Source organism: Phyllostomus hastatus, unplaced genomic scaffold (genome assembly GCF_019186645.2).
Source record: "Phyllostomus hastatus isolate PE091 unplaced genomic scaffold, TTU_PhHast_1.1 phas_scaffold_93, whole genome shotgun sequence".
In the NCBI taxonomy this organism is placed as follows: domain Eukaryota; kingdom Metazoa; phylum Chordata; class Mammalia; order Chiroptera; family Phyllostomidae; genus Phyllostomus; species Phyllostomus hastatus.
The window spans coordinates 23,127,136-23,143,444 of record NW_025334042.1 but is presented as its reverse complement, the minus strand read 5'-3'; the positions used below and the strand labels follow the sequence as shown (position 1 = coordinate 23,143,444).

The window sequence follows — 16,309 nt, the reverse complement described above, 5'->3', positions numbered from 1 at the left end:
CTAGAAGCTCTCTGTTTATATAATCTTTCTCTGAAGAACTCTTATCCTTCAGGATAGTCAAATAAAACAGGATGGTGAGATTTCTGAGCTGACATAGGCCTTTTTATTTGTTAAAAGTTACGGGCCAAAAAGTTCTTCAGGATGACCAGAGGAAGCCTGGGTTGTGCAGTGTTTGGGGAATGTGGGCTGCGGCCTTTAAAGTGGGCCGCTAAAGTACACTGGTGGGGAAGCGTCCCTGGGAAGAAGCGGGGAGGTAGGTTCCTGTTATAGTTCCAGTATTTAGCACCAATAACAACAGTGATAGCTATCATTTATTGAGCACCTACTGTGTGCCAGACACTGCTCAATTTTGTCTCCCAACCACCATATGAAGTAGGCACTGTTGCTATTTTCACATAACAGTTCCAGAAACAGACTCCAAGCCTTGCTCAAGGTCAGATAGCTAGTACTTGGCAAAACCAGGACTTAAACCCAGGCCTTCTGACTTAAAGGACCCCTAGATTGAAACCATGCTGCTCATTGCTCTATTATTTGGATCGTCAGACAAGGAGATCCCTTATTTCCCCAATCAAGAGTAAGACTCCTGAAAAGGAAACAATGTTAGTTTTAATCACTTTTTACCTTCTCAGTTGTAACATAAAATTGCATTTCAGGTTTTGGTTAGTGACCCTTCTCAGAGTCCAGCAGGTGATAACACAGTAAAGGCACCAAGAAGATGATGTTTTAGACCTGCTCCTTGAGATGAGGATGCTGATGTCCCCAGATATCCCTGACACAGCTCCATTCTTATGCCTCTTTCCCATTCTCTGTAGCTCAGACTCTTCAGAAGCTGCCACGAATCAAGGCAGCACAGCCTTTTAGTCTCTAGAAAGATCTGATTGAGCCCTTCAACCCTGGACTCCATTTTGGTTCCCCTTCCTGTGCTCACTGTCATAAATGTGTCATCAGCCCCATAGCCCAGGCCTCCTAGAAGTACTCCACCTATTCCTTCCAAGCCTAGATAGATATAAACACCTCCAGCTTTCTCTGGCTTTTTTCAGTCACCTGCACCAGCACTACATAGGGATCCAGCACGGATTAGTCTCCCACGTCCTCCTCCCTCCCTACTGTCTACCCCTCTTGCATTTCTCCTTTGAAATGGTCCTGATTAGTGAGTTTCAGGTGAGGTTCCTAACCAGGGGTTCATGGACAGGGTCACTATTGATCTTCAAAGGGCCATAGCCCCTTAAAATTGAATGCAAAAATTATGTAAGTACGTACATTCCCTGAAGAGAATATCTTTTATTTAAACTTAATTCTTAAAGGTAAGAATTAAGTGAAAAAGAAATAATCACTGAGCTAAAGGGTAATGAGACTTTTTAACTTAAAAAAAAAACCCAAAAACCAGAGAAAAGCCCTGGTTGGTGTGGCTCCGTGGATTGAGCACCAGCCCTGTGAACCGAAGGGTCGCCAGTTCAATTCCCAATTGGGGTACATGCCGGGGTTGCAGGCCAGGTCCCCAGTGAGGGGCGTGCCAGAGGCAACCACACACTGATGTTTCTCTCCCTCTCTTTCTCCCTCCCTTTCCCTTTCTCTAAAAATAAAATCTTTAAAAAACAGATACCAGAGAAGTGATTCTGCCTGAACTAGTACTATACTGAACTGGCAATATGCCCTTGCCTCCCGGGGCCTCCAGAGTATTTCCACTGAATTGAAATCCTCACATGAACCTGATTACTCATAGCCCACTCAACAAGTTCAGATTATCTTGACACCTGTTGCAATGTGCTAAGGATCTTCTAATACTCACACTCTCACCTCTCAATGGTAAGAGAAATCTCTAAGGGCTAGCTCCTAATCTCAAAGTGCAAACACACACAACTCTGTAGAGATATGCTACAACTTTAACCTGGCACAACTAAATTCTGTTCCTGAGAAACAGTTATTTCTCGAAGAACTGCAATGTGGCCTACATAAATCTGCCTCAGCATCACCGCAGAGTGCGGTCTCTGCTTGGTGTGTACAAGGAAATAAATCGATTACCCTGAAGTTTCCCCAGAAATTAGGAACAGTTCTTTCCCAAATATATGTAAGTCTATCCTTCTTGCAAAACAGAAAACTAATTGTATCTTTGAAAAGACAGATTTTCCTAGTCATCTTTCCCCATCTACATGCCTAGGAATAGAAATTCAGCCAAGATGCTCTGATACAGCAAGAAATGATATAGAAGGACAAAAGGAGTATTCTTGACTCTTTTTATCCCAGATACCATACCCTTCCCCAACTCCCTACCCTCTTCTAGAATATTCCCAGAGGTGAATTCCCTTAGAGAAACACAGCCTTTCTGCTTGGAAGCACTGTGCTTATAGAAGGAAGCCTGCTCTGTAAATAATGCTGTGATGGTGCCACCTGGTGAGGAACAGGAGCATTACAAGGGAATCCTCAAAGGCTTGAAATTTATGGCTTTCAATTCCGTGAGCACTACTAAGTGCTTTCTAAAGGCCTGGCTCTCGGCCAGGTAGTGGGTGGTGGGGACGGAAGAGGAAATTGAATAAATAAAATGTATTTGAAGAATATAACAACCAACTGCAATAAACTAACCAGTCTCCTCCAGCCTTTTACACACCTATAATCCTAAAGATGACTCTTCCTAAATCACAGGTCTGAACATTCATTCTCAGGTATCTGCACCATGTCCCCCTTATATCCTGAATTAAATATAAAATCCAGTGGTTGGGGGGAGTTGAGGTCTTCCCTAGTATGGCCTGGAATATTTTTCACCCACACATTTAATTTCCCAGGTGCATCTTCTAGCCACCCTCTCATCAGTGGGAAGCCCCTCCCATCCAGTCAGCTAGCAATGACTCCCAAGGGCATCCCAGCTGTGCTACTCTCTGAATGGGTGGACTGGATAAGCGCCCCTGACCCTTGATTGATTTCTCTTAGTCTTCCCAAGAGAAACACATCTCTCATTCAGAAAAGGGACTTCCGCAGCCTTGGTCACCTGCACCAGCTTCTCCTGGGGCGTCCCCCAAGGCAGTTTTTACCTCTTCCCTCTCTTATGCTACCTGGAAATGGGAAATCCCCAGAAAAAAATATGCAAAGCTTTTTATTATGAATTTTTGCTTTTATTTCTAGAAACAAGTTTCATAGCTTTCATTAAATTCTTAAGTCTGTAAGGCCAAAGAAGTTAACAAACATTATAGTCCAAAGATGCTATTCACCACGTACCAGAAATGCCCATTTTTCTGACTGATTTTTTGCTCATTCTCTTTACTCTTCCTACTCCATTCCATTTCAGCCACTTGGAATCCTACCAGGTCTTTGAGCCCCTTTTCAAATGCTACTTCCTTCATGGAGCCTTTCCTAATGTGGTCTCTTTCTCCTTTAAATGCCTCCATTTTTTTTTTTGCATTTCTATTTTTCTTTAAAAAAAATTCTCACCCTAAGATATATTTTGTGATGTTAGAGAGAGAGGAAGGGGAGCAGAAAGAAAAAGAAAGAAATGTCGACATGGTAAACATTCATTGGTTGTGTCCCATATGCACCCTGACCAGGGATAGAACCCACAGCCTTTTGGTGCACGGGATGATGCTCCAGCCAAATGAGCCACCCAGGCAGGGCTACTTTTATTATTATTTATGTGCTTCTCATTCCCCTGTCCAGAGTATTAATATCTTGAGACCTAGAACTGCTCTCTCATTTTTATGGTCGCTGAAGTATTGACCTTATTTTATTGACTTTAAGGCACCATTGATTGCACATCATTACTTTAGAAAATACGTTTTAAAAATACTGCCAGTTAAACTATCACTATGCTTTCTTATCATTTACATTTTAAAGTTTCCCTCTTATTTAAAGAGCTCATGTAGACTTATTTAGAAATAAAGCCTTTATGTGTTGCTACAATGTACACAAACTTAACTAAAAGTCGTTATAGCATTCTTTTAATTTCTTCATATTGAGCCCGACACTCCTGAATTACTTATTGATTCAGAGGTGTGCATGTCTGTACTTTTCCATGGATTTATATTTTCTGGGCTATCACAGTGTTAGTAAAGCAGCATTGCTTAGAGAGAGCTTCACCATTGTCTCTGGGGATTTCTCCCAGGTCACAACACCCGTTCTGCAAGAGTTAAAGCAGAGATTTTTTTATCTTGCCAGAGTGTTCAAGGACGATGTTCAGACAAGAATAAAGTCTAATCCATTTAAATGATCTTTAAATAGTTAATTAAATGAAATAGCAAGGGCTTGCACATTTCCAGTCATGCCACCAGAATAACACCCAGGCCCAGGCATGTGCAGGCGACGACAACTATGTCATAACTGCTGCTTGGCTGACAGCAGTTGTAAGCTGACATTGAATATTGTCTGTAAGACACACCCCACTTCAGAGATGTTAAAATGTGTGTGTGTGGCAGGGGAGGGGGGTTCTGGAATCAATGAAATCAGCAGTAACAGACTTTTCTCATAGGCAGAAAATAGATATTTAATTGAGTCACAAATATATAAATGAAAAATTTTAAGATGTTAGAGCTAAGAATAAAAATAATATGTCACTGTCCTGGCTGGTGTGGCTCAGTGGATTGAGTGCTGGACTGTGAACTGAAAGGTCGCCAGTTCACTTCCCATCAGGGCACATGCCTGGGTTGCGGGCCAGGTCCTCAGCTGCAGGTGTGTGAGAGGCAACCACACACAGATGTCTCTCTCCTTCCCTTTCTCCTTCCCTCTAAAAATAAATAAATAAAATCTTTTAAAAATACATGTCACCATCTCTTAGAATCTTCAAAAATGCGATTGCTGAAAGAAAGCTTAGAGACTGCCATGTCTCAGAGATCTGATTAAATTTGGCCCAAATTTAACTTCCAAAATCTGAGAATTCCACAGCATTTCATACAATTTCTACAATGTCCTATGGTTAATTTGCTTTTGCTCCCCCCCTGCATCCACACCTGCATCCATGCAAGCTGCCTTAGCTGACTTCTTATCAACTCTAGGATACATAAAATAGCCCTTTCACTGGTTTCATATATAATCCTACTAGTCATTTTAAAATTTTTACTGCAGACTTGAATTAAAAAATGTAGAAGGGAATGATCACAAGGAAAGTTCCCACTGAGGACTCTGTGCCTTACACAGCCCCTTCACCCTATCCTCCTGTACTCCTCCTCTTGCCTACTCAGAAGAATGAACAAATTCCGTCTCTTCTTTGAGAAAAATAGTTCCTCTCACATTTAGTCCCCCTGGTTGGGGAAACTTACCTTATTTCTACCACTTTATTAAAAAGTGATACTTTATATATATATAAGTGCTTTATAAAATATAGCCTTCTTTTAAGAGGACTTACAGTGAATAAATATTTCATTGCATAAATTAAGGAAATAGATGGGATGACACACCCAAGGTTGTGTAGTTAATGACAGAATCAGGACCAGAATCCTGTTTGAATTATATAGATCAGTGGGTGCTCCACCCCCTATTAAATGGTGCTGCACCTTACTCTGCTGTGAGTGGTTACAGTATGCCAAGGAAAGTTTAGGGTGGCTGGGATTTAGCTTTGGAATACAAAGGGAAAGTCAAAATTTCTTTTAGAGCATGATGATAAAGGGCATCCAAAAAGAGAACCGTGACGGAGTCAATCTGCCTGCAAATACTTGCCAATCGCCTCCCACGCATGGGCAGACTCCAAGCAATCGTGGTACCTGCCCTTAGTTGCTCACAGTCTACTGATGAAGGAATGACATGTTCTTGAATTGGGACAGAGTGCTTCTCAGAAGATTGAAGGCAAAAATCTGTTTTCTGTTAGCATTGTTAACTGAATTAAATGCACTTTAATTTAATTTAATTTAATTTACTTTAACGTGGGGATGGTGTGTGTGTGCTTGTGGCCAGGAGGTGGGCATGACAAGATAAAATGAAGATGACAAAAGTTTTAAAAATGCTGAGAAAACCCACAAAATTTTATACTCCAGAGGACATCGAGTATGACATTAGATGAAAAGCAGTAGCAGAGCTGTATCCTGTAATTCTCTGGAAAAAGTAAGTAGAAAGGGGTCAGAGGTGGGGAGTACTTAGGCCTCTACACCAGTGCACATGCTACAGGAAGTATACAAATAGAACATGAGACTTTATACAATGAGAAAAATTAAAACTCACAGATATAAAGAAACATGGAAGGATGGGACTCACGTCCGAAACGTGCAATGGGAAAGGCGCCATACGTTTTTCCAAAGAAACAGAACTGAGTTATGATGTGCAACTGGAAGAGCATTGCCAGTCATGTGACACACACCGCATGTTTGCAGGGAACCCGCTTCTGAGATAGAAGCAGCTTCTTTGCTGTGATCTATAGAAAGTCAGCCCTTGCCCCCTGCAGTTCCAAAATTTAAAAAGGAAAGGAGAAGCGAAAAGGACAGGGATGAAAGGAAGAATAGAAGGGAAGAGGCGAAACGAAGTAAGTAGGAGGAATAAAATAAAAAGAGAAGAAAGTAATAGAAGGAAAATCATAGTAGCCCATTACACCACAAAGTTAGTCTTGTACGGGATTATATACCCTTGGGAATGGAAATAAGAAAGAAATTATTTAAATGAGGCTAAAAGAGGAGACAAGAAGTGATGTCATTATAAAATTGTGTTAGAGCCAAAACGTAAACTGGATGATAGGTCCCAGGAACAAGTTAATGCAAATAGTACAAAGCCAAGTTCCAGAAGTGAAAGGAAAGTTAATTTAATATGATATAATCCTTCAGAAGGAAGAGGATGGTAGAGCAGAGCTGCAATCCTGGATCCAATTCTGACCTACAAAATGGAATTGGTTAGTGAAACGAGAGTGAGGAAAATCTTGAGAGAAAGTAACTATGCCATCTTGGTTCTTCCTGATAGCCAAGGGGAGGAGAGAGTGATGAGAAGCCTGACTTCAAAGAGTTAAAGGATACGGTTTTCATAGCCTGTCATCCTATATTCTAGGATGCTATTACATCCTTGTTAGTTTCAAACAAAGCAAATATTATCTTTATTCTGTCATCTGCCTGTTAACTTTGCCCCTGGTGCCTTTAGCAGAGCATAAATCTTTTTTTGTAGTCAAATTCTTCATTTTTGCCTTATGTTTTGTGCTTTTGAAAGTGTTGCAATGTGTGCATTACTCTCTTAGCTATACCTACTCTCTGCCTGAAATCTCTAAATCTCAGTTCATTGGTTCCTGTAATCCTTCCATCCACTCCTCCTCATTGGACTCCAGAGTAATTGCATTGGCTGAATTTCAGTCTTAAGAGAAATCCATCTTCCTTGAGCCTTTTCCCCCATAGAGTCTCAGGCTATGAAAACCGTATCTTTTCACTCTTTGAAGTCAGGCTTCTCATGACTCTTACCTTATCCCCTTGGCTATCAGGAAGAACCAAAATGGCATAATTACTTTCTCTCAAGATTTTCCTCACTTCCGTTTCACTAACCAATTCCATTTTGTAGCTCAGAATTAGATCCAGAATTGCAGCTCTGCTCTGCCATCCTTTTCCTTCTGAAGGATTATATCATATTAATTAATATATGAATTCCTGCAATTGAACAGGTAAAAGACATCAATTCCCCCAAAAAGGTACAAAAGAAATCAATAGGCAATTTATAGAATAGGAAAAAGCTAATATGCATATGTAAATTTAATAGAAATCATTCGTGATCAATGCAAATTAACCAACAATGAGATATCAGTTTACACCTATCAAACCAGCAAAAAATAGAAATCTATATAATTACAAATGTCAGGGATGTGGCAATTTAGAACGCTGTGCTGTTGCAAGACTGGTTTTACCACTTCTGGAAGGCAGTCTGGCATTACTTGGGCACATTACATGTAAGATTCATTCACTATAGCCAGGCAGTTCCTCTCCTACATCATATAAAACACATCCTTTACAAATCCAGAAGGGGCTAAAACAAGAACGTTCCTTGCAGGGTTATCTGTAGTGGTGAGGAGTTGGAGTCAAGATGTGTGCATCCCTGGGGGTTGGGCAGGTGGCCCATGAGGAGTGCCCACCGCGGACTACTAGACGTTCATGTGTAGTAACAGACTGGGTGTTAGCATCTGGCAATGTGGATGGAGATGGAAGACAGTCTTAGTGAAAAAACTGAGACATAGTTAGACATAGCTTGGTAGCTTTGGAGTACATTTAAAAATAAATGCCTACAAAAGAACTATTTTCTTAGAACATATTTAGACAGAAATGACACATTAATTACATTAGAAAATTGCATATTGTGTGGGGGTGGTAATGGGAATGGAGATAAAGGGTATAAAGATAGAAGGAAAGAAAGAAGAAAGAAAGAAAGAAAGAGAAAGAAAGAAAGAAAGAAAGAAAGAAAGAAAGAAAGAAAGAAAGAAAGAAAGAAAGAAAGAAAGAAAGAAAGAAAGAAAGAAAGAAAGAAAGGGAGGGAGGGAGAAAGAGAGGGAGGGAGAAAGAGAGGGAGGGAGGGAGGGAGGAAAACAAGAGGGGCTTTGCTTGCAGGGACCAATGATGGTGTGTCGTGATGTGTGTGGCTACCAAATTAGAACCATGGGACACCCTCCCGCCCCCAGCACCACCACAATCAATGCAGCGGAGCTGGATCAATTAAATACCCTGAGGAGTATGATTGACCCAATCCTTTGAGGAACAAAAATTTCAAAACAAAACAGCAACACAAACACAAATATATCAGCACCTAGAACTTGAAAGAGAAAAGCTGGAATGAGGAAAATCTTGCAAAAATACTGAGCAGAATGAGTTTGTTATTCCCACTCAGAAGTACAAAGAACAGATAAGTCTGATGTTCAGTGCAGTGAGGTGCTGTTTACAGTTGGAAGGGAGAAAGTAACATTTTTGGAAGCACTGACTTAGATGTTTGAAACACTTCATCTAATTTAATCCTCATAACCTCATAACCACATAAAGGTAGATAATGTCTTAGTTAAGACTTGTTTGGTTGCAAGAAATAAAACCCCATCTGTAACAGTTTTGAGGCAAAAATGTTTATTATAGGGATGCAAGTTTATCTCACAAAACCCAAAAGCAAGAATGCAGCTGGGCCATCCAGGCTGACCAACACTAGGGCGGCCGCCATCTCAGACCCTTTGTCTGGAGATGTGGTCTTTTACCTCTGCTGTCCTCTGACTTCGACCTATTCTCCCTGCCCGCCAACTTTCTTTGCTTTTTCACACATGAAAAAGATAAGTGTTCCATAGCTTGAGGGTCTGCTTGTTCCAGCCCAGAATGGCTAACCCCACTTCATACCAATTCCAAATTTCCAGGAAAGGGTATTTAATTGATCCAGCTCCACTGCATTGATTGTGGTGGTGGTGCTGGTGGTGGTGGGGTGTCCCATGGTTCTAACTTGGTAGCCAGGGCTCACCCCTGTGGGCAAAGAAGAGTGTTCTTGCAGAATGGGCAGTGTGCCATAGCATTCTCTAAAATGTCTCCCACAGCTAACTGGACAGTGGAACATTTGACAAATGAATGAATGACTGAATGACATGAGACAGTTCTGTCTCACTTCAAAGCCCAGGGTCACTGTCCTACAGCCATCTGTTCCATTTCCTTCGTAAAAGAGAATGTTTTTGTATTGGGGTATTCCCAGGAAAGAGATGGCTTACTCAAATTAGGATAGTTTGAGGAGGGTTTAACAGGGGATTATTTACAAAGGTGTGGGCAGGGTGTGGGGAAATCACACAAGGGATACAGTACCCTGAATCGCATATTACAGGGGTTAAGCCTGAAAAGGTCTTGGAAGATGGCGGTTCCAGAGTTTAGAAATGGAGAGCTGTCCTGGGTTCCTTTCCCACAATTTTGGCCTGGGCTGTGGTAACCCTAGAGCCTGGTCCCTCCCCCTCCAAACACAGGTAACGGGAGATGGCAGCTCCCGAAGTTGGACATACTTAAGGGAACTAGGTAGAGAGGGCCAGCCGACAGGAGCTGAGATCTTAGCCAAAGGGACTCAAGCGAGCTTGCCACAACCCCCACAGGGAAAGAAACAGAGCATTAAATACCGCAGCCTCACACTCCCACTGCCTTTTGATCTTCTGCCTGTTACTCATTGACTGAACCCAATACAGCGCCAGAGGTAAGGGGATCTGTTCACTGGTCCATGTGGGCCAGCCTCTTAAACCCGGAGCTGGGTGAAGTGGGTGACGAACTAATCTGAAGAGGCAAACGGACATCTAGGTCTTTAAACTGGAAAATAAACAGACATGTTTTTGTAGCCAGATTGGAAGTCCAAAAAGATGAGATTTAAGGGTGTTCCTAAAGGTTTCTGATGTTTAATTTTCCTGTCCCGGGTAAATCACATTTCTCTGAATTAAACCGAACACTTCGGCTGAAGTCGGTAACTAATAGGTGCCTCAGGGGCTTGCCTGGAGGCTCAGGATTCTTGACATTCCTTCACTCCTATCAGTACACCTTTGCTTTTGTTTGGTTAATACATCAGGATTCCACTGAAGATTTCATCGCAGAAGTAGCGCTACAGCGCCTCCTATGGCCAGGTATGGTGCTTAGGACTCAAAACAACAACAACAACAACAACAACAACAACAACAACAACAACAACAAAACGCGGGGTCGGGGGTAGACAGAGAAGTAAGAAAGAGTACAGTCGTAGGAAAACGCACAGGTTCTGAAGTGAACTCAGAAATAAACCCAGAAAGACTTTCTGGAGTGGGTAATCGGAAAGGGGAGGTAAGCAAGCTCAGGGAACATTGCTGTTGTCTGAAAGAGATTAGAGGAACCCAACAGTTATGCAATTCTCTAAAAGGGGGGTGAGGGGCTGGCTGTCACCTAGAAAAAAGTAGGCTAGGGATCGGTGGACAAGACTGGGAGCTATGGTGACTCGAAGTGATTGGCAAGATCTCAGCTCAGGCCGGCCTCCAGCCTTGCTCCGCCCCCATCCCCATCACGTCCTCCTCCAAAAGGGCGCGGCATTTCAGCAATTCCACTGGGAAGGGATCCCAAACCTCCAGGGCGCAGGGGTCTGCCCAGTCTCCCAAAATAGCAGGTGGGAGGTGGTTTCTGTGAGGCCGTAGCGCAATCCCGCCGGGCGGGGCGGAGCGGCCGTGGAGAGGGCACTCATTGGTTGCCACAGCGGTGATCCGAGCGGCCTTGGAAGGCTGATTGGCCACAGATTCGTAGCCGACCACGTCCTGCTCCTTTCCCCGGTGTAATTGGGTCAGGACCACCTCTTGGGTAGTTTGCGGAGCCCGGATCACGGCAGTGAGAAGGGACTGGGAAAGGACGTGCTTTTCCAGGGAAACTTCTGGTTATTACATAGGTTTTCGCGGTCCCCCGGGCCTCTTCTTGTGTCTCCCGGGCCCTGAAACCAGGGCAGATGCTGCGGCAAAGGGAGTTGCGTCCAGGGAGGCGGCTTCCAGTGCGCGAGAGCCCTCCCCTAGCGTCCGTTCCCGCCCGGCGAGAGTCTGGGACCGTGAACCAGAAAGCGCTCGCCCTTGAGACAACGGTTGTAAGGTCACAAAGCCTGAGTTTTCCAGCTTTCCCGTCCCTATTCACCCTCCGCCAGCCACGTCGAATGCATCATTTTAACGACGAATCAGGCAGTTCTGGCCTGGAATTTCTCGTCCCCGGCTTATAATTCCCATTCCCCCATTTTCTGCCTTACAATTTACTGCTTATTCCTTAAAGCTTAGTTCTAATATCACCTTTTCGGCATAAGGCCGGCCCCATTTTTCCGGACAGTTGCTGGACCTCCTTAGAAGTGCTAGCTTTGGAGATGGGGGCCCAGTTAGAATTGCGCTATGCCGTTTGAAGTGCGGTGTGATTTTGAGCAAATCACTTAACCTCTATGAGCCTCATCTTTGCTCCTCAAAAATGAAGGTAATGCTAGTACTTCGAGGGTTTTGTTATGACTAGTGTAAAGCTATCAGACCATAAGTGCTTAATAAATGTAAGCTGCTGTTATTATCTAATGTTCCTTGTATAGGCCTCTTAAAATGGTTGCCCTTCGTATTACCATTATTTGGTTTTGTCTGTCCTGTTAAAGCTTTTAAAAGCTAGAACTGTGTCTCATTTATGACGTAAGCATACAACAATGCTGGGCATTTAAATGTATGTCATTAAATTATTTCTCATGAAACTTTTTTTAAAGCACCATTTTCCTCTCCTTTTCCTTTATTCCTTTCCTTTTATTTTTTCTTTCACTTTTTCTTTTAAAGACTCGTTGAAACAGTAATTTTCAAAGTTGGAGAAGAAGTTGAAGTTCTAGGAAGAAGAATAAGCACTCCTTTTGCTCTCTGTGGTGACTAAGATGATGTTAACATCCCCCTTTACATTTGACTAACTTTAGACAGGGTTCTTCTTAACCATAGGCCCCTGACCTCTCCTTTCTCAGAGCATTTACTTGTAATTGCAGATCCTTCTCTGCCCCTTTGAAATGTACATACATCTCCTTAAAAAGCCTATTGCCTGTTTTAAAACACAGGGAATATTTTCTCAAGGACCCGGGAGCTGTCCCTTCAAAATGTAGTCCTAGAGGAAGATAGCACCCCGATTTCCTAGTCTCTGTGAGATGGTAAGAGACTGAGTTACTTTCCTTTGGGTAAGATCAATCGCCAAGAAACCCTTCCCATCCCACCCACCAGCCCCTGCAGCTGTAAAAATCTCAGCAGAGTTGAGTTCAACCTCCTATTGGAATAGTCTTACAGTCTTTCTTGTCTATTTAACTTTGGTGCAATTTTTCTTTGAAAATGGAAATCTTTAGGTTCTACATGTATTGTTTCTTCTTGATTATAACGATGTCTCATTTCTTCCACTTTTCAAAAAAGTGCTTCTCACATGTCCTCTGATATCAGAGGTTCACCAATTTGGACTCAAAAAATAAAGATTTGTGGAATGAAGCTACTGCTCTAAGTCCTTGCAGACAGCAGCATATGATAGGAGAATGTGGAAAGGGTAGTACATCTATTTGAAGGCATCTTAAATGAGGTGCATTCATCTTATTCGTACCAGTTCCCTTTTCTTTCCTATCCGTTATGAAATGAGCATGAGAAGATGCAGTTTTCAAAGGAAGAAAATAGCTAAGAATATAATACCCTTCTTAAAGGATACTAGGTTTTGTTAAGAGCAGGAAACCGGGGAGGTCAGGGTCATAAATAGAAAGGCTTCTGCAATGCTGGAGGTAGTGTGAAGAGATAGTCCTTAAAGTGCGGGGAATGAAACAGGCCCATTTAACCTGAGGAGGTAAGGTGGAATGGGATTGAGCTGGCATGAAATGCAAGAAGATCAAGAAAAAGGAAGGCAGTAGGGAGAGGGGAGTTATTTTGGGGTATGAATAAGAGGAAAGGAAACTGGCCCCTGAGCAGCTTGTTAGAGTCACTTACTACTTGGATCTAAAGGAAAATATCAAGCAGTCAAGTTACTTAAAGGAATTCAAGGATTTAGGAGACAGGGTTTTTGACACACTGGCCTCTTCCAGCTGCCCTTCCCCAACGACACAGAAGCATAAACAAACTCAGTGCAGTGTCAGCGACTTAATGCCGCCACAAGTTCCCCCACAAAGGCTAGTGTGGGGACTAAGAAGATAGACTTCACGCTGCTGGTCCTTCGTTTTTCTTCTTTTCTCTAACTGACCTTTCTTAATGTCTATCCTGCTCCCTAATTGTCTTTCTTCTTCCCCTATTTTTTCTCATATAGGAGCAGGGTAGATGAGGGAATATTCAGGGTATGAGATTAGAATGTGAGAAAGAAAAGCAGGCTGAAGTGATTAAGTCAAAAGAGAAAAAAGTCTAGTAAATGTCTGCAAAACAGGCTGGGAATAGCAGGTTGAAGCGTTATACAGATAAAATGAAATGGAATTAAGTTAACTTGTGTATTTATAAGATCCCATCGAATGTACTTGACAACTGTACTTGAACAGCAATAAAAAAATAAAAATAAAAAAAGATCATCAATAGGGTCTCCCAAGTCTGATCCTAGTAGAAAGGAAGCTATGAATGTCTTTTCCTGGACATTTCGGCAGTGGATAGTTACCCAGCTGTTGGGACAGAGGAGTCTTCTAACTAGACAGACTCTGCCTGGGCCAGGCTGGCCCTCCCAAAGGCCCTCATCATGGCCTTCTTCATTTCCTTGTTTTAAAAACCGTATATGATGGGGTTGCACATGGGGGTAATGCTGGTGTAGAGGAGGAAAAAAGGCTTGTCTTGGTCATGGCCGCGTATGCTGCTGGGGTTCACATAAGAGAACATGGCCGAGGTGTAGAAAAGATGATCACAATTGGATGGGAGTCGCAAGCAGAGAAAGTCTTCCCCCTGCCTGAGGAGGAGGCTCTACTGAGAATGGAGGCCAGGATGCGGGCACAGATGACAGTGAGCACCATGGCGCTGAGCACCACCACGGTGGCATCAGCAAGAGTCACCCTCAGACTAAATGGAGGGTCTCCACAGAGAGGGTGATCACTATGGGAGCCTCACAGAAGAAGTTTTCTATGTAGTTTTCTCTACAAAAATGGACCATCATATCATATAATCAAGCAGGATGCCATTGATCAGCCCAAAGAACCAGACACTACTCACCAGCCTCACACAGACATGCTGGCTCATGCTCTGGGTGTAATTAAGCAGGTGGCAGATAGTGGCATAATGATCACAGGCCATAAAAGCCAAGAGGACGCCCTTGGCCACACCTACACCAAAACCCAACCTCTATCTGAGTCAAGCAGGAGGCAAAGGAGTGTGGTTCTTGACCACTACGTGGATCAGCATCTTTAGGATAGTAGTGGTGATTAGTCAGATATTCAGGAAGGATAGGTGGCCAAGGAAGACATACCTGGGGCTATTGAGTCTGGGGTCTGTCCACGTGATGAAGATGATGAGGCCATTCATGGCTGTGGCAAGGCTGTAGAGAACTGGGAAGACGGCAAAGAGCAGTGCCTGAGTGGAAAGAGCTCGGCTCAAAGCCCACAAAGATAAACTTTGTCACTGTCCTTCCGTTCCTTAGATCCACCATCTGGGCCTGCTTTCAGGAGGGAGGACAGGCAAGGCACAGGTGAGAGAGCTGTGTATAGGTGTTACCTACTTGTATAAAAACAGATTGCGGCAAAGGAATGAAAAAGACAGGCATTTCAGTAAACTCGCACGAGTCAACAGTGTTGTGGGCACTGAAAATGCCAGTGCTGTTGTAGGCTGCGATTGTGGAACCGCAGATTGTGGAATCAAGGGACATTCTGTTGTACTTTGTGTGGATCAGGCTGTACCTGAAATATTGCATCCAGTCTGGGACCTCTATTTTAAATGATTATCCACCAATGGGATTGTGTTCAGAGACAAGGTGGTGAAGGACCATGCATGTGACAAACTTTGAAGGAAACTAAAGGGAAGACTCAGGGAGAATCTGAGAGGTCCCTTTAAATGTTAATGGTTTTTCCATCTAGAAAAAAGAATTTCTTTTTTCTTTTTTAAAAATAAAGATTTGTATTTATTTATTTTAGAGAGGGGGAAGGGAGAGAGAAAGAGAAGGAGAAAAACATCAGTGTGCAAGAGAAACATCAATTGGTTGCCTCTCGAACTCCCCTAAATGGGGCCCAGCCCGCAACCCATGCATGTGCCCTGAGTGGAATCGAACCAACGACCTTTCAGTTTGCAGAAGGATGCCCAACACACTGAGCTACACCAGTCAGAGTGAGAATTTATGGGACTTTTTCTGTTTAATCTCAATGAGTAGAATTTGAACCAGAGAGTGAAAATATCAGAGAGCAAAATTACTGATATTTCTATTTGCAAATTTTCTATGTTCTCTTCATTATGAAAATAATGCTTGTTTTTTGTAGAACATCTGGAAAATGCCAAAAAGTAAAGCAAAAATAAATAAGTACAAAGAATCACCCACAGAGAAAAACCACATCAAATTTTAGTTTATATTTTTCCAGTAATTGTTTTTCTATGTTTAAGACCAACACAAGGCCTGAGTGGAACCTGCCACAGGTACTTAAGTGTCAGAGAGAAGTGTATCTTCAGGAAGAAATGCAGCAATTACAGCTGATTACAGGTGAGGGAATCAGTTACTAGTCCAATAGGGAGAAAGTAAAAAGGATAAAAATTCATTTGATGACTAGAGGACTGGGGAGAGTTGCATTACATCCCACTTTACAGCCCCAAATAGTTTATTCATTTAATAAATGAGTGCTTATGCCCTGGCTGGTACGGCTCAGTGGACTGAGCGCCAGCTTGCAAACCAAAGGGTTGCTGATTTGATTGCCAGTCAGGGCACATGCCTGGGTTGCAGGTCAGGTCCCCAGTAGGGGACACATGAGAGGCAATCACACGTTGATGTTTCTCTCCCTCCCTCCTTTCTCTAAAATAAAA

General features: G+C 42.8%; 1 protein-coding gene across 1 annotated transcript; it reads right to left on the bottom strand.

Annotated features, from left to right (window-relative positions):
- Nucleotides 1–14,008: 14,008 nt before the first annotated feature.
- LOC123812628 (olfactory receptor 10AD1) lies at nt 14,009–14,954 on the bottom strand. Its single transcript, XM_045829405.1, is given in 5 exon segments — nt 14,009–14,208; nt 14,211–14,393; nt 14,396–14,467; nt 14,470–14,888; nt 14,890–14,954. Coding segments are annotated over 5 exon segments (939 nt in total).
- Between the last annotated feature and the right edge of the window lie 1,355 nt (nt 14,955–16,309).